At 51.3% G+C, this 26,837-nt stretch overlaps 7 protein-coding genes across 7 annotated transcripts; 3 read left to right on the top strand and 4 right to left on the bottom strand.

The window, feature by feature from the left end:
• Positions 1-904: 904 nt before the first annotated feature.
• Positions 905-2,861, bottom strand: CkaCkLH20_08807 (siderochrome-iron transporter; the record flags this gene model as incomplete). Its single annotated transcript, XM_038891522.1, has 4 exons — positions 905-932; positions 987-1,081; positions 1,140-2,520; positions 2,584-2,861. The coding sequence occupies 4 exons, from the start codon at positions 2,859-2,861 to the stop codon at positions 905-907; spliced, it is 1,782 nt and encodes a 593-aa protein (XP_038743158.1).
• A 1,315-nt stretch (positions 2,862-4,176) lies between these two features.
• On the top strand, positions 4,177-6,365 carry CkaCkLH20_08806 (alpha beta hydrolase fold family; the record flags this gene model as incomplete). Its single annotated transcript, XM_038891521.1, has 8 exons — positions 4,177-4,380; positions 4,439-4,510; positions 4,573-4,686; positions 4,739-4,813; positions 4,871-4,898; positions 4,949-5,920; positions 5,976-6,112; positions 6,195-6,365. The coding sequence occupies 8 exons, from the start codon at positions 4,177-4,179 to the stop codon at positions 6,363-6,365; spliced, it is 1,773 nt and encodes a 590-aa protein (XP_038743157.1).
• A 231-nt stretch (positions 6,366-6,596) lies between these two features.
• Positions 6,597-10,464, bottom strand: CkaCkLH20_08805 (uncharacterized protein; the record flags this gene model as incomplete). The annotated part of the gene is made up of 4 exons (XM_038891520.1): positions 6,597-8,531; positions 9,503-9,673; positions 9,720-10,314; positions 10,364-10,464. The coding sequence occupies 4 exons, from the start codon at positions 10,462-10,464 to the stop codon at positions 6,597-6,599; spliced, it is 2,802 nt and encodes a 933-aa protein (XP_038743156.1).
• Positions 10,465-11,169: 705 nt separating this feature from the next.
• CkaCkLH20_08804 (uncharacterized protein) lies at positions 11,170-15,493 on the bottom strand (the record flags this gene model as incomplete). The annotated part of the gene is made up of 9 exons (XM_038891519.1): positions 11,170-11,389; positions 13,519-13,742; positions 13,795-14,105; positions 14,176-14,335; positions 14,392-14,493; positions 14,545-14,903; positions 14,987-15,210; positions 15,259-15,409; positions 15,466-15,493. The coding sequence occupies 9 exons, from the start codon at positions 15,491-15,493 to the stop codon at positions 11,170-11,172; spliced, it is 1,779 nt and encodes a 592-aa protein (XP_038743155.1).
• A 629-nt stretch (positions 15,494-16,122) lies between these two features.
• CkaCkLH20_08803 (uncharacterized protein) lies at positions 16,123-17,457 on the top strand (the record flags this gene model as incomplete). The annotated part of the gene is made up of 5 exons (XM_038891518.1): positions 16,123-16,503; positions 16,567-16,630; positions 16,699-17,001; positions 17,058-17,180; positions 17,237-17,457. The coding sequence occupies 5 exons, from the start codon at positions 16,123-16,125 to the stop codon at positions 17,455-17,457; spliced, it is 1,092 nt and encodes a 363-aa protein (XP_038743154.1).
• Positions 17,458-17,993: 536 nt separating this feature from the next.
• On the bottom strand, positions 17,994-19,795 carry CkaCkLH20_08802 (uncharacterized protein; the record flags this gene model as incomplete). The annotated part of the gene is made up of 5 exons (XM_038891517.1): positions 17,994-18,859; positions 18,919-19,089; positions 19,270-19,411; positions 19,549-19,588; positions 19,641-19,795. The coding sequence occupies 5 exons, from the start codon at positions 19,793-19,795 to the stop codon at positions 17,994-17,996; spliced, it is 1,374 nt and encodes a 457-aa protein (XP_038743153.1).
• A 1,327-nt stretch (positions 19,796-21,122) lies between these two features.
• On the top strand, positions 21,123-26,798 carry CkaCkLH20_08801 (glycosyl hydrolase family 43; the record flags this gene model as incomplete). Its single annotated transcript, XM_038891516.1, has 9 exons — positions 21,123-21,444; positions 21,497-22,220; positions 23,151-23,668; positions 23,726-24,142; positions 24,932-25,073; positions 25,135-25,297; positions 25,357-25,635; positions 25,704-26,705; positions 26,766-26,798. 9 exons carry the CDS (start codon positions 21,123-21,125, stop codon positions 26,796-26,798), a joined length of 3,600 nt encoding a protein of 1,199 aa, XP_038743152.1.
• Positions 26,799-26,837: the final 39 nt, after the last annotated feature.

Raw genomic sequence — 26,837 nt, 5'->3', positions numbered from 1 at the left:
ATACCCACCCGTGAACCACCCGCCTGGGCAGTCAGTGCGAGGGCTGACAATAGTGGAGATGTAAGTAATACTGTGCGTCAGAAGCCATGCGGGATGGCGTAGAAGTCGAAGCTTAAGTTACGCTTATTTTGTTAAGCGGGGAGCTAGCCGGGACAAGCTCCGACCCGGCGCGGCACCGATGCGGGGCTTCCCGCCCGGCCAGTTTCACGAAGTATTTGGAGGTATCCTTTCATAAGATTTACTGAGGTAACCCGATTCAAATATCCCGTCTGCTAAAGTTACTTCCTGGGGGTAAACTTTCGTGATTAATGCCGGCCTCAAGCAGTATACCTAAGTAACATTCTGTCTGGTCTCATCACCTGAAGTAAGAGCATCGACTCAATCTTCTTCTTTCCCCACCACGCAGTAGACACTACGAGTAACTTTTCAGATGGAAGGATTTGAGTGTTTATGTCAACAAAGGCGGCTTCTTCCGTCACAAAGACCACAAACGTCCCGCGCAGGAAATCCAGGCCGAGTACTAAGCGTAGTCTCACATCTTACATACCAAGGACGCCACTGGCGGTTTGCTAACGTCCGAGCAAAATCTTGCCAAGACCAACGGTTTAGGTCAGAGCCACTGATGAGCACTCATCAACGATGATGTGAATCAAACTTAAATTTCAGGGGGTAAGACAGGTGCTGATGAGAGCCCACTCATGCAGCTTCCTACTGGCGAGGGCAAAGAGTTCGCCCAACCGCTGACTAGATATTGTTTACATTAAGACGGTGCGAGTTGCCAGTGTCTTTAACTTAGTTGGTCTTCCAATGAATCTTGCCATGCGCTTGCATCCCATATGAGCCCATGAAATTCTTACGTATATCTTTCATAACTACGTTATAAGATGGGATAACACATCCTCTCTCACTCTTCAACGAGGTTATTCCGATCACTATAATGGATTCAGTCAGTGATGAAAGCAAGATTTTCGTGTGACAAGACTTACGGTAGCTCGAAGTTTGGCAGAAACCATGCCAACACAAGGGCTGGCGCTGATGCTCCTACAGCGGTGTACACCATAGATCTCATGACATCGGAAAACTAGTAAAGCGTCAGAGTGCATGAATCACAACGTGATCAAATTGATGATGCAACTTACCGCATGATTTATCGCGGTTCTCTCTGGCGTTCCCCATGCAGGCGCAGTCCCAACAATCGAGTCAAACAGAGAGTCGATGAGTTCAGTCGAAGCGCCATCACCGAGATATTTGTACAAGGCTGGCTTGAACGTGTTGGTGTAGATACCTCCAGCAATGCAGGAGCCAATACTACCCCCTATAATAGAGAAGCATATGACAAGGGCGGTGATTTGCGGCATCTCGCGATGCGGTACCACGACTTGTGCAGGCACAAGGACTGAAAGCTGCATGATACCAGAGCCCAAGCCCTGAATGATTTGGACCACAAAGAGTTCCGCGACTGAGTTATCGGCTCCTCGTAGCCGTAACATGACGCCGTAGCCAATCATTCTGATACCAGCTGCAGCAATCAGTAGCCATTTGTACCGCCGAGTGTATGCCATAGCAAGGCCAGCCAGGATTCCCATCAAGCATTGCACCACGCCGTTGGTGTATTGAAAGAAAGTTGCATCTCGAGCAGCGAATCCGCGAGCAACGGTAGACCAGGAATACAAGTAAGTGTGCGTGCATGAGAAACCGATGGAGTCGCTAGCGATGAGGAAAAGGCACAAAACGATAGTCCGGTTGCGAAAGTAGTGTGGGGGCATGATCGGGTGTTTGGCCAGGAAATTTTCGTAAATGGGTAGTGCAATGAGAACAATGCCACCGAGAATGATGAGAGCGATGATGTACGGCGTTCTCCAAGCGCTTGCGCTGCCCGAAGCCAAAGTCAACGGCAGCAAAAGCATTGCAAAACCGGCAGATAGTAGAGTCGAGCCTCCCAAGTCGATTTGGGAACAAAAGCTGTACAGGGTCATCTTCTGGGAGGGTGTGAGACCTTCCTTCTCAGCCTTTCGTTGGAAATAGAGCAGAGTTGCGATGATGAAAGCACCCCCGATAGGCATGAGGATCGCAAACATGCCGATTCCCCAACGCCAGCCAATGCCGCCGGGCCTTGTCACGTCCTCGATTATGAAGGCCGCCGCCCATGGCGTGATCAAGAAAGGGAAGAACGAGAAGCTGATGGCAAAGCCACGCCACCTCGCGGTCGTGATATCGGCGATCACAATGTCGTTCATGATATTCGTGCCGGATTGGCCGACAGTGTAGAAGACCGCACCCGCGGCATAGCTGTTAAAATCTTTTGAGGTTGCCATCAGGATGTACCCTAGGACATAGAACGAGATGGTCATAATGTATGTTTCGCCTCGACCCATAACGTTGGACAGCTTAGCCACGGGAGGCTTGATCACCGCGAATACAATGCCGCTGGCAGTACCAAGCGTTGCCAACTTGGAAAGCGCCGAAAATGACGATGTAGCATAGTTGTTGTATATAGCCACAGTAGTGTTATCGAATTCACTTGATCGACGATCAGTCGGACGCACAAGACATACCGAAGAAAGCCAGATAGAAACAACTTACTATACAATCATCACAATAGCTAGTCCAGTGATCACCAGCCATCTTCCCTTCTTGCCCCAGATCGCTTGAGCTGCTTGGATGGTGCCAACACCAGACTCTACGGGCCCAGAGCCCCTGAGCTTGTCATCAACATCGTGATCATCGAGTTCATGGTCTTTCTTTCCACCGGCTTCAACATCCCGAGGTTCTGCGGAAGCTGTGATGTCGTCGTCTGCTTCTTCGTCGGGGGCTTGGACCTCCGGGCGGAATTGCCCCTTCAAAGACGTGAGGAAGCGCATCGCAAGCCGACAGGCCGTCACCTGCTAACGAAGAATGAGATGAAGTCGGACCGCGGATGAGCTATTCAAACGCCGGCCGGTTGATGCGGCGGCTTCGTATCTTTTGAGTCATGACGGCGCGTCAGCGGTCCGATGCAGGACGCAAAGTTATCTCTTGAGACGATCCCCGCCCGCCAATTCTGAAAGCCGTCTGCAGAACATGTCTGCGCAGATACCACCTTCCACAGGGATCGGCGCACCACGACCCGACAACCGTCCTGACAGAGTTTGGCGGAAGGCCAGGAAGTCATCCCACGGTTGGCTATCTGCCGCCCGAATCAGCGTGTGCGCGGGGCTACGCGGGGGAAGCTAACCTATCACAATGAAGGTGTTGTCATCTTTCAGGGTCGTGTGATAACTCTCGTTGATAGGGGTTCGATAGGCAAGCGCGTTGCGACTCGTCCAATGTTTGATGGGATCGTTTGCCATGCCTCGCTTCAGTAGGTTACCCCCAATGCGCACGAAAGCCCGACAACCAGCAGAAGGATCACGAACTGATAGCACTCAAGCGATGATAGCTTAAGATAAGGTTACAAGTGTCAGGATGATGGACCCTGAAAACCAAGAGTCTTGGACGGAACTATCCACCATGAGTTACAACACTGCGCCGGCTTCCTTCGACTGTCCGAGTTAAACGGCCGGTCGGCTGCACTAATTATGGAGCCGGCCGAGCCGGCACCTTGAAAATTGACGGACCCGCGGGACTCGGCGATGGCCCACTCGGGGCTAGAACTGTTTGAAGGATCACTCGCGTGCTGGCAGTTCCTGGCTTGAGAAGATAAAGGCTTGAAACACGACCGAGTAAGTACATGTACAAACGTGGATAAACGAAATAGCCAAGACATGACACAGGGGCGCGCTTTCTCCCGCGCTCTAGAAACTTGTCTTGACTCTACCAATACTTAGGACGAGATAATCAGATGAAAAATATAATGCAGGCTCGGCTCAAGTAGGGAATTTCCAACGTTTCCCTTATCTCCCGAGCAGGCTTGTACGAGTCGGGGTGCAGCCAAGAGGCTCGAAGGATGCGCTAGCCCCGAAGAAGCGAGACACCTGGTACACCTTCTGCTGGTGTCCGGCCACATGGTCGGCGATCCGGCAAAAAAGTGACCCCCCACAGAAGGATTGGTTAAGAAATAAGTCGGCCAGGAGGATTTCTTCTTCTTTTGAGTCGGTCAGTCCTTTCTCTTTCCTCTCTTCTTACGTTACGTTCTGAGGCTGCAGGCGGGAACTGCGTTCGCATACGGAACTTTCTCTTCATCAGGATCCAGTCAATATGGACGGCAAACTTGCAGCCGAGTTCTCTGTTCCCATGCGGGAAAACCGGGCCAAGGCCAGGGGCAAGACGGCCGTCACCGCCGCTGCATGCTCGGTGCTCGGGTTGATGGCGCTTATCAAGAGTAGCTTCATACCGGCTCCCACTTTTGGGTCCCCACTGGTTTACCAGCCGCATGTTTCTGGGAACTGGAGTTGGTCAAGCGTGAGTAAAACCTTATCAACAGAAACATGGGGTTAGACTTACGATGCCGTGACTACAGATCAAACCTAGCAAGCGCCTTGAGTGGCATCCATGTTTTGAGGATGGAGAATACGACTGTGCCAGACTTGATGTTAGTGAATGCGCATAGTTTTGGATAAAACGTGCATAGCAGAGCTAACTGGAAGTCTCTAGCTGCCTATGAACTGGCTTGAACCAACTGAGGACCATCGCGTTGTTCTTGCAATCACTAGAATACGTGCCACGGACAAGTCTAACTACAAAGGACCAGTATTCTTCAACCCTGGTGTAAGCGATATTGTCGATAGACTCCAGATCGTCGGGTTAACTTTTAGGTTAGGGACCCGGTGGCTCTGGAGTGTGGTCATTGAAGCATCATGGAAAGTACCTTCAAGAAATAATGGGCGAAAACCATGTGAGTTGATGGCCTGAAGCAACCGGTTCAGAGGTTTGTTTTATAACACTAGTCCAGGACCTCATCAGCTTCGACCCCCGAGGCAGTAAGTGTCGATAAGAACTTGGCTTAAATGTTGTAACTCACATTATTTAGTTGGTGCTTCTGTACCCAGGCTTGAGTGCTGGTCTTCACCGCAACAACGTGAGACCTGGGGCCTACAGGACCCTGGCCTTCCTGACGCTCATGAGGGTGCCCTCGCAGAAAGCTTTGTCAGGGGAGTTGCGTATTCCCAAGCTTGTGAGAATAACATGAAAGGTTCAGGTATTCTCGAGCACATCGGCACAGTTTCGTCTGCAAGAGACATGCTCGAGATCGTCAACCAGATTGGCTACGACAAGCTCAAGTACTGGGGCTTCAGCTACGGCACCATTCTCGGTGGAGTATTCGCATCCATGTATCCTGACAAGGTGGAGAGAATGGTCAACGACGGCAACGTTGATCTCAGGGAGTGGTTCAACTCACAGCACATCAACTTCTTGCGCGACACGGACAAGGTCCTCTATGCCTTCTACGAGTACTGTTACCAGGCAGGTCCTGAAAAGTGCTCGTTCTACGATACGACGTCGGAGGCGATTGAAGAAAGGTTCAACAGACTACTTGCGGATCTGAAGGCACTGCCTGTTCTCATCCCAGCCGATGCAGAACATGGGCCCGAGGTCCCAGCTGTGGTGACCTACTCGAAGGTTAAGATCCTTCTTTCTTCAACACTTTATCAGCCTCAGTACATGTTCGAGGGCTTTGCGAAGATTCTTGCCGCACTAGAAAAGAGAGATGGCCGACCTTACTACGAGCACTACAATCCGACCAAGCCTTTGGCGGCACCTCTCTGTGGCCCGCGACCGGTATCTCCGTTTGAGCCCTTTCCCGAAATTCTGGAGGGAACGGATGATGCCTTCCCAGTTATCATGTGTGCCGACCACCCTCCGGTTCATAACCTGACGCTGGAAGAAGTGAAGAGACAGTCGCAAGAGTTGATCGGGCTTAGCCCGGCCACAGGGTCAATCAACGTCCCTTTTCCAATGACTTGCAACCAGAGGAACATCCGTCCCCGCTGGAGATTCGATGGTAAGTTACTCGCAACGTATGGTATGAATGAGAGGTCTAATAACAAGGGTCACAGGGCCATTCGAGGGCAAAACGAAACATCCCATCCTGTTCATCGCCAATAAGTACGATAACATCACGCCGCTCATCAGCGCAAGAAACAACTCTGCAGGCTTCCCTGGGTCAACAGTCTTGGTTCAGAATTCTTATGGCGTAAGAATCCCCATAGATTTTAAACTCTAAGCTTTCGAGAACTCAACGTCACGTAACATGTTGCTAACAATATGAACCGCAGCACACGACTCTTGCTGCACCTTCGACATGCACCAAGCAGTACATCAGGGCGTATTTCCAGAATGGTACATTGCCCGAAGAGGGAACGGAATGTGAGGGAGATTCGTATCCATTCGCAGCGGAGGCTGTTAGGACTCAAGTCCGTCTGTTTCAACCAAGACTTCATTTCTGACTAGACCAGCGTCTTAGAGAGAAGAAGTTTATCTAGACCTAGACGTTTTTGACTTATCTGCTATTTGGGAAAGGTGTATGTAGACATTATAACTATTAACACTCAAACAACGAATAGTTGGAGGCCTTTCGCAATAAAGAAATGGAAACATCATGTTCATGGCGGCTCGGTATTAAGCGCAAGATTTCATTCCTGAACCGACCCAAGCCTACATCCCGTCATCTCAATATATCATTTCCTTCTTTCCATGCGATACATGTATGTACTGGCGGGTAATTCATATACAGCACTGTCGTTCGGCGACTCGTATCTCCTCGAGCGAGAGCTTGCAGGCGTTCGTGCGTATGTGTACGATGATACGGGCGTTTCCATTTCCGCAGGTATCACTTTCGAGTCCAGCTCTTCGGCATGATCTCGTGGTACGCCCATTTCTGCGGGCTTTTCTCTCGAATCTAATTCCTTCGCTTCGTAATGTGGTCCCCCCATCTCGGAAGGTAAGTGGCCTCCGTCCAGCTCCTTAGGACCCCATCCACCTTTCAGCTTCTGTTCCATTGCGTATTCGTCGTTATCACTGTCCTCCAGAGAGCTCGTATCACTTGCGATATGCTTTCTCTGGCTCTTGCCTCTTTTCTCGTTGAACCACAGCACTGCTTTATCAACGTAATCAGGCGGTGCCTCTGGTCCCTGCCTCTTCTTTTTCAGACGACGAAGTAGCCAAGATACCGCAACAAGGACCGCAACCGATCCAACTGCAATTCCGGCTATGCCGCCCGTGGTCATTCCGTTATCCTTATCGTTGAGTCTCAAGTCCTCTCCTTCCTCCTGAAGAGGCGTGACCGCCCAAAACTTGCTCCAAGAGGTCGAAAAGGTTGTGATCGGGTTCGTCTTGATGACTTTGTCATCAAACTTTTGGATGACGCTCTGCTCAACGCCAGGACCCGGGCCTTGCGCCATGTATGAGACTCCACCGTCATAATCGACAGCGAAAAAGGCAGCTTGCAAGAACGCGCGACCAAGTTGCCACAGCCCAGTCCCTGATGCGTTGACCGACTTGCATGGGAAGTAATTGACCTCACTCTCAACCAATGGCGGCTGCAGTGTGAGGTGAAGAAGCTTGAATGGCACTTTGATTGTGAGGTTCGTCGCGGCCTTGTCTGAGAAGACAAAGCCCAGGTAGGATGGCGAGTTGATGAAGTCGCGGACCGAACCGTTTCGATTCGACTCCCAGAGATAAAGGCCTGTGCTGTTGTGGTACTTCAAACCGAGGTTCCCAGCAATCGCTTCGCAGACTCCTGGCTGAAGATAGATGTATGGCGACACTGGATTTGGGATTACGACAGCTGATCCCTCAGGGCCTCCGTAAGCCTTGGTGACCCCCACAGCTTGATCTGTAGGTTCAACCCAGAAAGATCCATTCTGTGATGCCGGGAATGACGAGGGTGCTCCAGCTTCAGTTCCCATAAACACATCTCGGAGGAAGACGGATGGTATGCCTTGATTAAGCGCGAAGGTCCCAACGTCTCCAAGGGCTCGATTCTGCTCGTAGCCGCCGAGCACGAGTGATCCGGCGAGGTCCAGTGCCGCACTGCCCATATGGACGCTCCAGGCTGCCCTGTCGATGTCGCCGGCTGCTTTCAGTTGTTCCAACATTGATCCGACCGTCTTATCATCACCTCTTGAAAGTTGTTGACCGAGGCCAAGAAGCCCGACCTGTGGTGCGGCGTTTTCTCCGTCACCTGTACTCCGCCACTCGTCGGCAGCGATGATTGTCGCATTCACGCCGAGTTCCCTTCCGGTGCTGACTTTCGTCTCTACAACTAGCTTGTCGTAGTACTCGGTGCCGCTGAAGCCGCCGTGGAGAAACGGTGAACTCATCCAGGTATCGGCGTTTCTTCTTGTCTTGCCTGTCTTGTTGGAAACTTCGCTGGGGGTGTATGTACCATTAAGGTCTGCCGTCAGAAGCTCAGTAACACCGGAGCCACTGGGCCAAAGGGGTATTCTTGTGTTGTTGATTGTGGCGATAACTGCTTGCCAAGGGCCATCTGGCCCGATATCTAGGTATGTGTCGGGGAAGTCGGTCGTCCATGGAAGAATCAACTGAGCGCCTGCGCATGCAGCTAACAATAGCCAGATGTAGTAGGTCTCGCGCATGGTGGTGATATCGCGCTAGCTACAAAAGACACAGCTGTCGTACAAGCTGCGAGGGAACAAGAAAGTGGTAAGAGAATGTCATCGAAGCAAAGAAGCGAAAGACTAAGTCCAAGAAAGAAGACGAAGGAAGTTAGAACATGAGTGAGTCTCCAAAAGCTCAAGCATGGCGGTTTTGAGAAGTTCTTGGATCTTTCAAAATACAATGCTGCATCATGCGTTGGCGCGGGCCAAAGCCCAGCTGCGCCAAACCTTTCAGGCCATTCATCACTGGCGAAATCGAGACCAGCCGTCAAATTGTGAGGATGCTTTATTGGTTCATTTCTTCGCCCGGTTTCAAACCGAGTTGAATCTTCAGGCTGCATGCTCTTGATTGGCCTCTCATGAATACTCGCGCGGCTCCCCAGGTGTGGGCGTCTCGCAAGACAAATGTTGTTGGTACGGTCGACGCTTCTAGGCGCCGCTTGGCATTGCAGGGATTCGAATCCGCTGCTTATGGACACACTGAAAATATGGGTAATAATCGTCTTAGCTCCCATGTATTCGACACAAAAGCAGTAAAGTAGTGATAATCTGGTCATTAAAAGAAGTTCTGTCGTTCGATCGCCCGAAGGTCATGTTAAGGTTTACGGCCCCGAAATTCCGGGCCGGGCCCGCTTACGGCGGTGCGATCCACTTTATCGGCCGAAGACCGGTGAAAACGGGATGGAACAATCCACAACCCAAATCACTCAATCACCCTTTACCTTTCCCAGTTCGAACTCGTCCCGCTCAATCATGAGCGATCCACGCCGTGACCATCGCTTAACGCCGCCATCATCAAGCCGCTTCAGGCTTCCAAGGTTCCTCTCTGCGAAATCGACATGCCACTGCGCCTTACCGACCCGGGTCTTTTTGAGACCTTTCAACACCGCCTTCGTCCTTGACCGCCACCATGTCTTATCCTGATATGCAGCACATCTCCTCAAAAACATGAGGAGGAAACACACCTGGTCGCTTCTTGAATCTTTGATCAGCATCTCGCAGATAGTCAACAGGCGACTCATCTGAATGCTTTTCTCGAACTCGATTTTCGTTGTGGAAGCCGAAGAAAGAGCAGCAAGCGGTATGAAAGTCGAGAGATTGGATACCGAGTACATTATCGTCCAGTGGATGTAAATCTAAACACTCAGCGAATGTGACAGTGCTAGGGAGCAGCGTATCTACCTCGATTTCCGGGATCAACTCTTTGCGAAGATCCAGATCCTTGATGACTCCGTACTTGTCCGCCATTTTTGAGACCTGAGCCACTGTCTCATCCGGGGAGCCCTTGAGATTGACAGCATCGCAGTAGTGTAGTAGGACTAACAGATCTTTCTCGGGCTCGTCAATAAAGGCCAAGTCAGACTGCCGAAATGGAGTGGGCAAGCAGCTGGTGCTCCTTGAACCTTCTCCTAGCTCAGTTGCGACATCATGATCATTGAGAAAGGGATTGACGGCCCGAGCAACATCCAAAAGGCCTTTTGAGGGTGGCCCAGAATCTATTGCTAGACCGAGTATCGTTGATTCGATGGCGAGAGCAACAAAGTCCCGGATGTTGGCGGTTTCGCGAGCTTCTTCAATCAATGTATCAAATCTCTCCACGAGCGAAGCCACCGCCAGCGGCCCTGAGCCTGTCTCATCGCCAGCCAGATAGCGGTTTCGCAATTGGATGGCGGAGTGAATCGCCTTTTGGGCGTCTTCTGAAATGATTGGCGGGAGGTGTTGAACCCACACGGTCGCCGATGTCAACGTTTTGGCAACGCGGGGCGGGGGTGGCGGACTGAGCACGTTAGATCACCGGCCGATCTTGGGCCTAACTTTAGACTCACCGCGACGAAGCACCACCCATGGTGGGGAGCAGATGTAAGGTAGAACTCTGTACGGTGGGAAGATCAGGCGCTCCTAGAGCTGTGAAAATCAAGCCGTTCATCTTGCCGACATGCTAGGGAACGGTTCCCTTTTGAAGAGTTGTAAGTTGGAGAAGCCTCATCGTGACGAGGCAGATTCCGTATATCGCGAAGAGCCACTCGTATTTCGTGTCTGCATTTGCGACACCCGCGACCGGAAGCTTCGAGTGGCTGAAGAGCCAAGATTCCAGCTGCGCGAGGGAGACAAGCGACGTGGCGGGAGGAGCTCCTGGATTGGACGGTTGTTCAGCTCCGTGGACGCCACCGTGCCTCCCGTGCATCACGAGACGCGTGCGGGGTACTGGGGTAAGACCCTTCGCAATGGCTCAACAAGTCACAGGGGGCCAGATAGCTTGGTCTTGAGGTGTGAGGGTAGAGGCTGAGTGGCCAACATAGAAGAAATTTGTGGTTGAGGATATTTGTTGTGTGAGTATGTCGATATGTACTCAGGATGCTAATATGTACACCAGTTGTTCGTGACCTGTGCCAGACATCGTGGTTCGCCAATAACGCCGTGCCAATCCTGCATCCCTTTGATGAAAAAAAATAATGCACGATATTAATCTGTGCAGCTCCAAAATCCGGAGACTTCCCGCAATTCCAATGCCAGACTGTTGGAGGACCCGTATAAACGCCGTTGTCGATGCAGTAGCGAATGCTTTTCGATTCGCCGATGTTAAGGTTCATGTAGATGGATGATGTCGTGGTCGATGAAAGAGACGGGTCATTTAGACCTGGTTCTGAGCCTCGTAGACCTGCATGGCCTTCTCGAGTTCCTCGAGGCTTGATCGGTCGCCGTAGGCATCCATGAGTTTTGCCGCTCGCTTTCGGTCCTCGATCGCCTGCCTCTCTGCCTGCTCAGCCATGGCGATGCGACGCTGGACCATATTCTGTCGGTAAGCGTTCAAGCCGTAGCCGACGGCAACGACTGCTACTGTGGGCGGGATCCTGTTGTACCAAATCCGTCAGCATCATGCTTTCTCATCGTCAAGCGACCGTCGAAGATTTCGATCGGCTCGGGGTTCCTTCGTACCATCTCATGGCGAGTCTGCGGGGAGTCTGAAGAAAGTAGCTCGGGGGAACGCGAGCGTTGGTGGAAAATGTTCTTGAGGCTTGTCTGAACATGGTATGTTTTACTCCGGTTCGGTGTGGAAGTTGGGGGTCAGATCGATATTTGTATGTTCGTCTGTAGGTAGCTTGGTTCGTAGATTGATATGCAAGGGATAAGACAGATCTCTTGGGCATCCGAAAGAAAGCGCCGGGCGGCAGCAGCCACGCATTCATATAACAAGCCGTCTGGCAGCTCACTCGCCTGCCCTCAGCCCCCTTGGCATGCCTATCTGATGAGACCCCAACAACAACCAGGCAGGCCCCTAACTCCGCACATCACATCCATTGGATGGACACACCAAACAAGAGCCAGCATCTCCGTAGGGGAGAGCACCTCCGCAGGGGGCAAAGCGGGATGCGCGGCAGCTTTCGTGTGACACCAGTATCGCACCACGCTCAGCAGCGGCCCCAATTGGGCATGGCGCCGCCATCGTTCCAGAGCGACGATTGTGGGGTGATGTCGACCGATTTGCGGGGTGGAATCGGCACAGCCCGGGTGCAGTAACGTGACGGTTGCTGGACCTTTGCTGGAGACGTTGGAGTCTGGGAGACCTGGACTTTTCATGTTGGCATGAGCGGACAGTCCGTAGACCGTTCCATGTCACGGCGAACGGCGAAAGAAGGAGCCGTGATCAAGCTTAGGATGTGCTGGCAACATCGAGCAGAGCTGTGTCCGTCTACACACACCAGAAGCCCAGCACTGAGCAGCATGGAGGACTGGCAAGGCATTTCCGAGGAAGCATGTCCCCTGCCCGGACAATCTCTCCTCCATCTGAAGATCCCTGACTCCTTAACCACACCAAAACACAGCCCCCCGGATTTGTTTAGGCGGCCTGCCAGGCTTGCTTTCCAACGGCGTCTACCCGTGTGTGATGACGGATGGTGTGTCTTGCGATCGGGTTATTGCATGACGAACACCAGACGGCACTCGGAGGGCTCCGTTTCTTCCATTTCATGCTCAGAAGCCCAACCTTGCTGTCTGGCGGTTTTGTTCCTGTCCGTGACGAGACCGTTGTGATATTGACTCGGCAATAAACTGGAGATGTCTCAACAGAGTCCTGTGGCTTAACATCCGTGTTTTCTACCCGTGCTCAATATTCCCCATTCACGAAGCCGAGAATTGTCATCGTGGACACCCAAATGCCGATTCCACCCGCGAAAAACACGAGACTCCACCCCAAAACGTCCCGAAATCTCGTCACATAGCCGAAAACCCTCGTTGATGTCATTTCTGGTCCCTGGATTTTTCGCAGGAGTTCATTTCCACCAGAGACAGGCCCACGCAGCCGCACTAGGCTGAATCTCATCTTGTCTCCATCGTGCTGCGTTTTGTCAAGCCTCTTTTGGGACGCGTTTCTCCTTCAGGCTTCACCTCTCACCTGTCCGTTGCCAAGGTACAATTAGGCGAGCCGCCCCCCGGCCTGTCGATGTCATTCAACGGAAATTCCATCAATGAGCTCAACGCATTTTGCAATGCATATCTCCACCGCGTTCATTGACTTCAACCTCCAGCCAAGAGCGGCTGTGTTTCGCAACGTCACAACGGGAAAGTTGGCTGAGAGTTTTGATTGAATACTATTGGATAGCGGCGATTCTGCACGGTTTCCTTCAAAGGTTTCGTATTTTGATTCTCACTTTCAACCTCCTGGTGCATCATACAAAAATAGGCCCTCATCTTCATGTCGACCGACCGACCGACCGACCTGACAGTTGCATACTGCATTCAAAGCAATGGAACCCACAACAAAATGCCGATCGCTGACCCGCCCGTAACTCAGAACAGCCACAACAAGCCACGCTCAACCCTGACGACTGGTGGCTTGCACTCATCCTCGGCTCGACTCTCACGGGTGGTGACAGTCGCGATGTGGTCGTAAAAGTAGATCATTGTTTGTTCAAGGCAAACTTATTTTGAGATTTCCGTTCGAGCTGAGAGAAAGTTGCACATGGCCCTAATCCTCAATTACCTGTCAACTCTCTGGAATCGAGTGACTTTCGACCCGTCACTCAGTTCCTGTTGAATCTCTTGGTGCCTGTATCCAAAGAGCCTTGGAGCCACAACAAATCGTAAAGTGTAGTAGATAATTCCTAGCGAGAGTATCCCCAGAGCAACGACAGAAGAAAGCCAGTACGGAAGCGAGGTGCTGCCCTTTCCGTTCGGCGGCCGCACGAAGGGCATTACAATGAGGAACTGACGTCGTCAATACAACCGAGCGAGAGGTACGCAGTATGGAGAAACTTACGATGTTTGCTGCAAGGTAAATGCCGATGAGGACCCATGGAGCAGGAAGTGGCGACTGGAAGTTCGCGCGATCCGTGAGACGCAGCTTGACCAAGCCGACGGTGATAGCGAACAACAAGACAGTCGTCGGATAACTCGAAAGCGAAACAACGAAGTTGAATGCATCCCCGGCTGGTGGAGCGCAAATGAACAAGATTGTTACGCCAAGGTGAAGAAACAGCGCATAGATAGGAGTCCTGAAAGGCCGATTCTCCATGAAGACGTTGGAGAAGGGCAGGACACCATCCTTAGCCAGCTCTTGAAGAAGACGGGCTGTCATATAGAGGTTAGCGAAGACCCTCGAATCAAGTCGGATGTCCCTTCGAGGGGCGTTGTGACTTACGGATAGTGAAAGCGACACCAAGCAGGTGGCCTAATGCCGAGAGTGCGACAAGAGCTGGGAGGGCTTTTGCTCCAGCTGAGGGGCCGAAAACGTTTTCGAACAACGTCGCAGCAACAGTCACTTTGGCCGCAATGAAGGCCTCTTTTGGAACGGCAGCAAACTTGAAGACTAGTTAGACTTGAGAAGAAAACATGGGGTAAAGACGTTGAAGCTCACGTATGCAACATTTGCCAAGAGATAGAGCACAGCAATGACGCCCATGGAAAGCGGAAGTGCCAGCCTGAGAGTCCGTTGAGGGTTGCGCACCTCAGACAAAACCTAACCTGCCCTTTAGCAATATTTCAGGGCATTGAAATTGAGGTTACTCACGGCATTGACATTGTCATAACCTTGGAAAGAAAAGATGACGTTAAGAATGGCAGAACCGATATTGTATCCGCTGCTAGACGTGCCCTCAAACGCGTTGGAGAAGTTGCCGGGACTCGGTATCCTGAGGTGTCCTGCCAACGCGGCGAATCCGCAGCAAACAATAAAAAGAAGCGTGAAGAGTTTCACAGCGGAGAGGACGTCTTGAATACCCCTTCCGACGCGAGGGGCAACGGTGTGGATTCCCACGGAGAAGATGGCGCCAGCTATCGCGACTCCACGAAGCTTCCATGTCGTGGATTCAACGCCTGCTGCAACTAAGATGTAAGATGAGAAGGTGATTGCGTTGCTTGCGGAAACCTCTGAAGTTGTCTTGGGTTAGTTTTGGGTGTCCAGCTTTTCTGATCAACTTCCAAGGATGTGAGGTCGAATTGAGTAGACTTACGCAGAAATACGCAGTAAAAGACATAGATGCACGTTTGCATCAACCTTGGATTGAAAGCGCGTTCTAGGTAGTTCTTGATGCCTCCGGACCTTGGGATCGCAGTGCCAAACTCAAGCATAACGAAGATGCCACACGTTGAAATGATAGCGCCGATTACCCAACACATCAGGGCCATTCCGACGCTACCTGAGAGCTTGAAGATGGTACTCGGCGTCGAAAAGATTCTATACCTGTTAGTCTATTCGAAACATTTTTAAAGGCGTTGCACTCACCCGGCGCCGATGATCTTATTCACAACCAGAGAAACGGCACCAAAGAGACCGATTGTCCGCTCTTGCAAGACGTTGATCTCGACAACCCCGAGCTTTCCATCTTTGACGGAGTCATCAGCACCATCGCTGACTGAGCTGGCTGCTGGGGCACCTATCTGCGTGTAAGTATTTCGCGTGTCTCATGACACTGTTGGATTCACAACTTACTCTTAATCGCATCGTCGTTGGTTGCCATTTTCGCAGTCAGCTTGAGTCTGGCAAGATTGAAGAAGCTGGGCAAACCACGAAAATCTGCAAACAAACTTAACTGCAAGAATTTGATATTTCATTACTTGATGTTCCCATCGGCATGTTCTAGGGTGGAAGCCTTAGCTAACGGCTGCGTCCGCGCAGCTAGGGTGAGCGAAGCACGCCATACTGGAGCCAAGATGTCGAATCACCCAAATCAGTGCTGACAGCACCGCAACAAATCACGGCTGTGGTAATAATTCACTGGCGAGCTGCAATTTAATTGAAGATAACTGCGTATTTTCGGGGTTCCTTGCCGGTCCTATCTCTTTAGTGGTGGTTTTACCGTCCATCCCCGGGCGATTGTGGTAAACGTCGGCCATTTCCCGACGATGTCGTGCTTTGCGCACAGTATTCGCCATCGCCAATTCAGCGTACCATGGAGAAACAGTCGCAGACAGCGTGAAAAGTGGCAGAGAATTCATCCGCCTTGTCTTCGGCTGTGGTGCGATATGCTCGCTTTCTGATAACAAATGGTTATATCTGAACATTAAGTGAAGAATCATTCCGAACTTTGCGAATTCCACGGTTTTCGAACACTCAATTGGGCTTTTCAGAAACTCACTGTTCACTACAATGGCAATTGACTTCGAGACTTTCGACGTTCCCGGAGCGCGGACCTACTTCGGGCACGTTTTACCAGTTGGTCTTCAAGTCAAACAGGATAAGACCAGCATCGACCCGCCGTCCGTTGCCGAGTCGGCTGAGGCTCTTCGGACACTAGGAGAATCGGGTAAGCTTCAAGAGCTCCTTGACCGCCATGGCGCGGTCCTGATCAGAGGAGGTGGCCACCCCTCGGCGGAGACGTTCGCCAAGCTTGTTGGTGCGGCCGAGGAAGGTCGCGGCTCTACTCCCCATGTGCAGATCGGCTTGGCTGGGAAGAGAACGATACTTGCGGACAACGTCTGGACCGCAAATGAAGGATCCCCGTTGACTCGATTCTACCAACATAACGAGGTAAGCTCTCTTATTAGTATCAGAGTGGTCCTTGCTTCCTTGGGCTTACTTGCAAGTGATCAGTACTCAAGATACACGAGATTTCCAACCAACATTCACTTCTATTGCGTCAAGAAGGCATCAAAAGGTAAGATAGAGAAATAAATGACTTGTCTTTTGAAGATTATTGAACTCATCATTTATGTGTTTATCAAGGTGGCGCCACGCCGATTGCCCACAGCGCCAATGTCTTCGAGAAAGTCCAGGCCGAGATTCCAGAACTAGTGGATCAAGTACACAAGCGCGGACTGGGTATGAAAATGGTCTTTCGTGCGCCGGGAAAAGAGGCTCAGGTGAACTCGTTCAACTGGGCTGGTGAGCACAGCTTCGGCCAACAGCTACTTCCCGAAGACGATGAAGCCACCACGAGACAGAAAGTTGAGAAGCAAGTCCGCAAATTGACGGATGATTTCAAGTGGCATCAAGACGGGACTCTTGAGTTGACTCAGCATATCCCAGGTAAGTTTCGCTCCGGTGAATGAGTGATTTCGGAGGGTTCTCGCTGATCTTTATAGGCATCCGAAGGTTGCCACACAATGGGAGACCCGTGTGGTTCAACGGTTTGGTGGGAAGGCATGGCATCACTCGAGATATCGGAGCTCTCGATCCCCCTCATATCGGCCGAGATGGAATGACTTGTGAGTGACCTATCTTATTGAAGCTCATCCCTGCCCAAGACTGATTGTTCTCGCAGATGTTCCATGCGTCTATGGAGATGAAACTCCTATCCCAAGGGAGCTGCTTGACAAGCTCATCGATGTCATTGACAGAGAAGAAATAAGCTTAACGCTCGAGGAGGGTGACTTATTGCTAGTTGACAACTTCCAAGTTTCCCACGGTAGAGAACCTTGGGAAGGGGACAGGCAAATTCTGGTTTCCATGTGGGACACCTCTACTCCTATTGGTGTATATTGAAACATCATTGTACCCAAGCAGACCATCAAGAAGGATCCATGGGTCGCCGAACCAATCTTTAGTCCCTTGTCTTGAACTACGCAAACTCGTTACCTTCCATCAACCCTTCCGGTCATCATGACAGGCCTTGTGATTTTCGATTTCGACGACCCGCTCTTCGACACGGATGAATCCATTGAGGAGACGATCAAGCTTACCTCCAATTCGTTGCTGCCAGCCATGCGCGAAACAGCATACTACGGACCCGAAGAGGTCGTGAACGCGTCAAGGGTGCTTCTGGTCGGGGATACGATCGCCGACATTGAGTTTGCTGGCAACATCGGAGCCAAGGCGTGCTGGGCCCGACATGACTATGGCGATAGAGTCAAATGCGAAGAGCTGAGCCCGGACTTCACTATTGAGGCACTCATGAATGTGGTTCAATGTTGCAATAGTTTAAGGAATAGAAGTGGTTGTAAATACACGCTATCTAGCACTACTACAGGTAGATGGCCCCACCGAAGATACGAATATGTAGTCTTTCCAGTCTGAACGCATCAGAGAGTATACTGATACACAGGGTGACACTGCCACCGCTCACCCAGAGCCTTTGAACGCGAGCCTTCCCGGGTGCCTTCGAGTCGTAAGTCCTCATCGCCGGCTTGTCGAAGCTTCCTGTTGCGCCAGCGGAGGTAGAAGTGCAACGACGTGGCAAGCAGGATGCACATGGCGGAAAAGGCTACGTTGAGGATGTTGGCCTGCCAGTATTGTGGACCGTGAGACTTTGGGTAAAGGTAGCTAGCATATATCGAAGCCAGGTTAGATCCAGCATTGACAATGGCATAAGATACAGCTCGTTTGGTAGCTGGTCGGGGCAGAGTCGTAGAGACCCAGGAGAGGATGCAACCAAACGACCCATAGACGCTCATCATCATGAACGTGGCCGTATACCGCGCGGCGACGTTGAGAGTGGTGGCTGAGATTATGAAGCCTATGCTGCAGAAAATCTGAGGCCAGACGATGTGCAGCCATCGTTCGCGATGTTTGTCACTGTGCCATGAATTCGTGATGCCGAGGATGGCAGCGAAGACGTATGGAGGAGACGACAAGAGCAGGGTATTGCGTTGATTGTACCCAAGTGTCGCCACGATGGTAGGGAAAAAGTTGGTGAAGGATGCGGCGGTGTTGAGACCCAGCTGCATGAGCCAAATCAAGTACAAAGCTGGATCGGTGAAGCTCATCTTGAGGCCCTGCCACCCGGATGCCTCACTCCGATCATCTTTCTCAACCGCCTCTTCGGTAATGCGGAGAATGGCAAGCTTTCGCTCTTCGTCCGTGAGCCATTTTGTTGTGGCCGGATAATCGGGAAGGGTGAAATATGTGAAAACTGCGACGGGAATAGGAATGACACCTTCTATGATGACTGAGTGAGCTGTGTTAGCATAGTGATCGAGCGACACCAATGTCATTTAAAGAACTCACAGAGCCATCTCCAATCAGCCAGTCCCAGCTTCCCGTTCATACCGCCCATGATAGCGCTCCCGAGGAGCCCCCCAAAGGCACCGGCCATTTGACCAGCGGCATAGAGAACAGAGATGCGAACCGCAAGCTCCTTTTTCGTGTACCAGGAACTGAAGAGATACAGTGCTCCAGCTACGTATCATTAGCATGAGAAGGTCTCAAAGACCTCAGGAAAGGGAGACTTGCGGAAAAAGGGAGCCTCCACGAAGCCGAGCAGAAATCGGAGTATGACAGCCCCAGTGTAGTTCTGTACCGCGCCAGTCGAGGCACTCACTACCGCCCAACAGCACATCACTACTGGCAGAAAGATACTTGGTCTCATCTTGTTCAAGATCATGTTCGTGGGTACTTGTGTCAGAATGTAACCGACAAAGAACACGCTGATGATTGTGTTGTATTGCGTATCAACCAGTCCGATGTCCTTTTCGAAATCACCGAGTCGAGCCGTTGCAATCTGGAGAAGGCAAATGTCATGATGAAGTCCTCATTTCATAGTTGATAGATAAAAAGTCATATCACTTACGTTGTTGCGATCAAGATAGTTCAGGACGTGTGCTGGGCGTGTCAGTACTACCTTTAGATTATGCTGACTAGTCGGGGTGACTTATAGAGAACCATCATCAACGGCATCCTGTAAGAATAATCAGCTCTGAATCGTTGCTTCAGCTTCATTGCAGACTTACATCCGGACATCGATCCTGCGCAGTAACCGTCGCTCTTTCAGGTCACGATCCTCGATGAAGTCATCTTCAACGGAACTTGGCTTCATGGGATCGTCGAGCATATCGACTTGAGGGCCTTTGGCCAAGTCTTCGCTAACTTCCGGAGTTGCCATCATGGACAGAGGTGAGCAGGGAGAGCATGAAACGTTCGGAAGAGTTGAAACTTTTCGACTGGCACATACAGACCAGATGGAACCGGCTTTAAAGACATACCTAAATAGACCAGCTTCGGCCCTTCGGCGTATCCTCCGACTTGACTCCACATACGAAGCTGGTTCTCCGAGAGGATTCTTCCCCCGCAACTGCTGATGCGGAGAGAGTTGTGGTAGCTGTGGGTCTGGGGTAGTTTGCGGAGGGCAGTCGTCAGATACTGGCATGGTTAAGGACCTACACATGGTTTTGTTGGTCGGAAGAGACTTGCGAGCCGGTCGGCTGTCGCGTAATCCTGGCTTCTGAGGTCACAGACATGGATATAGCGCCGTTTCTCAAAGAAAAAGCAATAATGCGGCGACGGTTGCCGGCCAGCTCTGCAAGTCGCCGCATCAAGATGCAGTTAATCCGACGGAAACCCCAGGGCACGGAAATGTGTATTACCGTGTTTTTCGCAAAAACGAAATACCCGTCAAACACAGCATAGCTCAGGTCATAGCAGAAATGATTACTTCCAGTTGGTAGCAGACATAAGTTATCCTCAACCTTGTAGAAAGAGAGCGCTCGTGGTTGAGGTCAGAGGTAGCTTGATATATGTAGTCTGCAACTCACATCTGACTCCTCGATTCGAAATAACACTTTCGTTGACCCCTTCGTCAAAGAACACAAATATCTACGGAGACAATACAAAGATAAGAATATTCAGCCTTGACGTATCCCCTGCGATTCTGGTTGCTTGGAGGAAGCTTCCCCGCATACAACCCGGGCTACCCACAACCGCGGGGGTCAGTCCGGAGTCGTGGGGCGGCTTTGCAACACCGCAGTCACGCTTCTCAGACGATGATCAGTCACAAAAGTAGGATGGTGCAGCCGATCGGGATTAAGATGGCTTCAGTGACGCGTGAACTAAATCTCAACAAAAGTTCCGGCCATCGGATTGACTCTCTATAGGCCAGTGTCTGCCGGGCCCGCTCGTAACGCCGGATGCAAGAATTGTCGTGGTAGACAACCATTGAGAGTTGAGGGGAGTCAGACGCGCTGATGCAGGCCAAGGTGACGTGCGACGTACATGCTCGGACATGTCTCCGATGTCGCGAACGCCGCTTGCCGGCCAATCTTCACCTCCCGTCACGGCTCCGCTCCTCTGGCGTTGTCAAATACTAGAAAGTCAAGTCACCCAGACCTTCGGCCGGCACGAGTCCTGCAACATCCTCCCTCTAAGAAACCCGAGGCAACAATATATTCGCTTCTTATGCTGCTCTGAGCCATCGATTCCATACTTACATACTTACAATGCCAGGCACCGTAAAACCAACTGTCCTCCACCTTGGAGATCCTATCGAGTACAACCCCGATCTCTACAAGGACCTGGAACAAGTCGCAACGATCATCAGACCATCAGTTGAGGAAAGACAAAGAGATGCCTTCTTGCAGGCTCTAAAGGAAAAGAGATGGGGCGACTTCTCGGCTATCATGAGGCCCTTCTGGAATTCTGGCGGCGAAATGGGTCGTTGGGACAAGGAGCTGATCCCACTCCTGCCCGCGTCGGCCAAGGTCTTCGCATCAGCTGGGGCAGGATATGACTGGGCAGACGTTGACTTGTTGGCGGATGCAGGTATAGTTCTTGCCAAATTTCTTTTATGACGTTCACTAATACATCCTTACAGGCATCCTCTACTGCAACGGAGCCACGGCTTCATCCGAAGCCGTAGCCGATATGGCGCTGTACCATATCATCTCCGTATTCCGAAACATGCAATGGACGAATACCGCAGGGCGAAGCGGCGATCCGGAACAATTTCTGGATGCGCACAGGAACAACAGCGAAACAGCGCGCAACCCGAAGGGACATGTGCTGGGCATCGTGGGACTCGGCAACATTGGGTACCGCATAGCCCAGAAAGCGCACGGAGCTTTCGATATGAAGATTGCCTACGTCGACCCTATTCCCAAGCCAGCGGAGCGAGAGGAAGCAGTAGGTGCAAAGCGTTACCCGGACCTGGATGCGTTGCTCGCAGTGTCGGATTGCGTGGTGATCTCGGCACCGGGTGGTGCAGTCGGTGGCAAGGCCCTCATGGACTCGGCGCGTTTGGCGAAGATGAAACCCAAATCACGTCTCATCAATGTCGGCCGCGGTAACCTGGTTGATGAGGAGGCGTTGGCAGATGCTCTAGACTCTGGACACCTAGTGGCGGCAGGCTTGGACGTCCACAACAACGAGCCCCACGTCAATCCACGGCTTCTTGCTATGCGAGATGTGAGTCTTACTTGTCACACTGCCGGAGGTGCTGTTGAAACGAGAATTGGATTTGAGGAGCTTGCAATGCGGAATGTGATGCTGGTTATTTCGGGCAAGGACCCGTTGACGCCTGTTAACAAGCATCTATTAAAGTAGGCCTTCAGCAGGAACATCAAATGTGCAGGTGCTCCAACTTTCCAAGAGCGAAACAAATCTCTGAATCTGAATCCATAGTCTGCGTTAAACGAGACCAAGTTTTGCATGCCTGTATTTCGCCACGCGACGTGATGGAAGCACTCGTTGTCTCTCGCCGAGTTGCTCTGTTCCGATCCGATAAAGCTCCGGAGGGTGGGTCTCCGGAGACGGCAAGGCCCACATCTTCGCCGCCGCCCCGATCCCGAGATATCGGTGCTAGGCGAATGAAGAATGTGCCACACAACAAGCAGCAATTCGCCTCAGACTTCAGATTTGCTCCCAGCTGTACTTCTAACGGCTTGACTGCCTCGGATTCTCACTGCGCAGTGCTGGAGTACCTTCAGGCATGCCACTTTGTCAGCGGCGCTAGACTGCTCTAGACCGCACCACCCTCGAAAACAGGGGAGATTAATCTTAAATGCTCGCTTACGATCCTTTTTTCCGTCTTCCATTAACCATGTGATGCAGGTCGTATCTGCTGTGCCGTAGTGATAACTAGATCAGGTTGACTGCCCACCAAATCATCAGCGGCTGGACGGGCCTTTTGCGGTGCATTTGGCCTCATGGAATCATCCACCCCCGAAGAGCTGAATTCTAGTTGTGACTCCAAGGAAAACAATGAAATATATATATGCTAGGTCGCTTGCAGTTCTTCCTGCGTTCACACGACTCTACTTCTTGTACATCTGTTTGATCTAGACGCTGACAAGTATTCTCATCATGGTCCCAGGCAAGACTTCGGTTGTCGCGGTCTCAGCGGCGATGATCACTGGCGGCCATGCATTGTGTCCGTGGGGGTTCGGTGGTTATGCAGCGCCCTGCGGAGCGCAATTCATCGGAGCTGATGAACAAGTCTGGATAGATGCGGTCGAGGCTAGTAATTCTAGCGGTACTTACACTTTTCCCGGCTACGACGTCTCAAAGCCATGGCCAGGCACGCCTATGGACGGCTGGACGATCTCTAAAACCGCCCTCGACTTGAGCAACGAAGATCGAGGTGAAAGTGGAAGCATTCTGGGGGGTCGCGCTGTTGTGGGTGCCGACATCAAGATTACAGCGCCCGAGTCGCTGTATGTACCGAGCAAAAACGCAAGCGACCACGGCAAGCCGATCGTCAACGCGCATCCCGACTGGATCTTTTGCGCTTGGCGCTGGTATCTCCCGGCATATGGCAACAAAACCCAGGCTACGAACCCAGACAACCTAGAACTGCCAGAAGATGGTTCTTGCGCGCAATGGTTACCTGATGAGTGTATCAAGGCTCTGGAAAAAGTCGCAAGTATATCCTACTGGATCAACTCTGAACCAGAGGGGACATATGGTTCGCGCCACAGGTGCTTCGAACTTGAGGTTCCGGATGAATGCAAGGATACCAAGCTTGAAGACAACAAGCCACTGCTCCCTAGTACGTAATACTGCCGGGCTCACTAGGATGAAACATCATGACTGACACATTGAGTAGCTTGGGGAGTGCCTTTGGAGTATCTCAATGGCTCAACTACTTGGCAAAGCGGGTTCACGATTAACGAGAACACAACAGTGGAGGATACCCAAGAGATGTGGAAGACACAGACCGAAAGCTATCATCCTATTGTCACAATGTTTGGGCGCTACGATAACAACTCGGAATCTCTCTTTGATGTCGAGCCTGGCTTCGCGAAGTTGAGCTGTGTCAGAGCTCTTCCGGCAAAGGGTCAGTCCAACAGCGGGAACAGTGATGGGAAAGGAAACGGAAGCGGAGGCGACAACGACGGCGGCAACCGAAACGGCAATGGCACTGACTCTAATGGAGATGAGGACAACAAGAGCGGCGCCACAAAACTCGGCACACAGGGGCTTGCTATAATATTTTCGGTGGCTTTGGTGAACTGGCTCATGAGTCAATGAAATCTTTCTTCTTGAGAAAGAGTGCGAAGCTCTCAAGTAAAATGGTTTGTCTCGTGTTCATCACAAACCCAGACGGACAGGACTTGGAGTTAGAAAAGTAGTGTCGCGTAATAATTACGGAAAGTCGAGACTACGTGTAGTCACTTGATGAAGCACAAGCACAAGCCGCTGCTCAACCGTACAGTCTGTAAGGATATATACAGCGCTTGTTTGCGAGACATAGAGAATCAACATAGACTGTCAACTTGGGAGCCTCAAAACAATTCTTCCTCTCCATGTAAAACCAAATTCCCAGTTTCGCGTTCGGAGGATGGCAGTGATGTTGGACACCTCACCTTACAAATGAGGACGCAGCATTTAGCAACCGCCACTCATGTATCAGCGGCAATAAGAACTATGACCTCGGGCGAGCTTCATAGCGAAGTCCGAATGGTGCAATGGCCCAGATATCGTCCCACTTGAGCTCAGGATGCAACATGACGACTGGACCGGAATCTGGGGTAAATTGAGGAGTGCATTTACCCGTGAGGGGTTGCATCAACGTCATCTTGGACAACAACTATTGGCACTACAAATTGCCCGTAATGTATGTTTCATCATCCAAGCTGAATATTCGTCAAGCCGAAAGAAATCTCAGTCGCTTATCCTCTCGTAGGCCGTTAGATGCGATGATCTTTCCGTCTCTGGCGCTACTGGCTTCGGTCATTTTCGAGCTTACAGGTGATTCTATCCATCTACTGCAGTTATCGCGCACAATGCTAACAGTAGTCTTTTTTCTCAGGGCTTGCAAATGGGCTTGTTAACCCCATCATCCCGGGATTCAACCCAGATCCCACGATCATTAGGGTTGGAAGCGACTTTTTTCTAGCTACCAGCACGTTCGAATTCTTCCCAGGAGTACCAATTTACCACTCAACAGACCTGTGAGTCGCTGAGTCACGAAGTTTCGGGTTTAGCAAGAACTCTCAACTAAACGCACATTAGTGTTAAATGGGAGAATATTGGTCATGCTCTCACACGGCCTTCACAGCTGAACCTTCGAGGGACTGCGCCAAGTGGAGGTATATTTGCACCGACCCTGAGACATCACGATGGTGTTTTCTACTTGGTGGATACCGCTTTCGATGTCATCAACCCTCCTGACAATGTAAGTGCGCACTCAAAACCAGTGAAACCGAGGCCCGGCGGCTCACTTTCGGACGACAGGTGACCAGAGTTCCTCGGTCATTTTATGTGACCACAACCAACATCTTCGACGAGAACAGCTGGAGTGACCCTACTTACGTCGACCAGTGGGGGTTCGATGGCGATCTATTTTTCGACGAAGACGGAAAAGTTTACTTCACTTCCACGTTCTCGGAGTTTGTAGAGAACGGAAACTTTGCGAACTGGATCACTGAAATTGATATTAAGACTGGGGACTCTCTGAGCAATTCACGGCTTCTCCACACTACTACAGTGCCACCTGAGCTTGGATATCCGTTGGTGAGTTTATCAGCTTTCGTCACAAACCTGGCTATGTCTCGTCAACGTGACGATGCTGACTTCGACAGACCGAGGGTAGTCATCTTTACAAGTTCAACGGAACATACTACATGCTCACGGCGGATTCTGGAACCGAGAGCAACCAGAAAGCAAACATATACCGCTCGAAAAGCCTTGAAGGTCCTTGGGATGGCAATCCGCACAATCCAGTACTTTGGAACGGAGAAGACATGTCGCGGCCGGTTCTCGCCACAGGCCACGCAGATATTGTTAATGACACCGAGGGGAACTGGTGGGCGGTCTTTCTCGCAACGCGACCTCAAAACCCACGTAACAGCAGCGGTCTTCCTCAACTCGGGAGAGAAACCTTTCTTTGCCCAGTTACTTGGGACGCCGATGGATGGCCGGTGTTCAACAACAATGAAGCCATCACCGAGTACGTGCCCGACCTGCTCTACGATCTCGATCGACCTCAGGTATGGCGTGACGACTTTGAAGGCGGCCTCGTCGATAAATCATACTACTACCTCCGCACCCCATACAAAGACTTCAAAGACTTTGAATCTAGCCCCGGAAAGCTGAGGATTAGAGGGAATGTATACACCTTGAACGACAGAGAGACTCCTGCGGCGCTGTTACGGAAACAAGTTGATCTTAACACCACATTCAGCACCGAGGTCAGCGCATTCGAACCTGAGAACTGGAGGCAAGAGGCCGGTGCAAGCATCTACCTGAGCATCCACTTCCACAACGAGATCGCGCTCACTTACTCAAATGCTACCCAGAAGCGTGCCATCGTCGTTCGTACTAGGACGGGCCCGGATGCAACTCTAAACACGACGTACGTCGAGGATGCCGAAGTTGCCAAAGGCGGGCCCGTAAAGCTTTTCATCGAGGCCAAAGATGTGGGCTATCGCTTGGGCTACTCTACTGGCTGCAAAGCTCCTACATGGCTGGCCAGTGTTGAAAATAGCTGGCTGCAGTCGTATGTTGAAGGCTGGCAAAACTTCGTTGGTAGTCACTTCGCCATCTACAGCACTGGTACCAGGCTCCCAACCCTGAACGTAGCGGTATGTCTCTTGATCCCATACAACGAACACTTGGAGATTCAAAGACTGACAAGATCATAGGAATTTGAGTATATTCAAACTGAACTGAATTGAATTCTGCCATTGGAAGGGCCAGAATTGATAGACTCTAGT

The sequence above is a fragment of the Colletotrichum karsti genome, assembly GCF_011947395.1.
Source record: "Colletotrichum karsti strain CkLH20 chromosome Unknown Scaffold30, whole genome shotgun sequence".
Lineage (NCBI taxonomy): Eukaryota > Fungi > Ascomycota > Sordariomycetes > Glomerellales > Glomerellaceae > Colletotrichum > Colletotrichum karsti.
The sequence above is the reverse complement of the archived record's forward strand: the minus strand, read 5'-3'. Positions and strand labels throughout refer to the sequence as shown.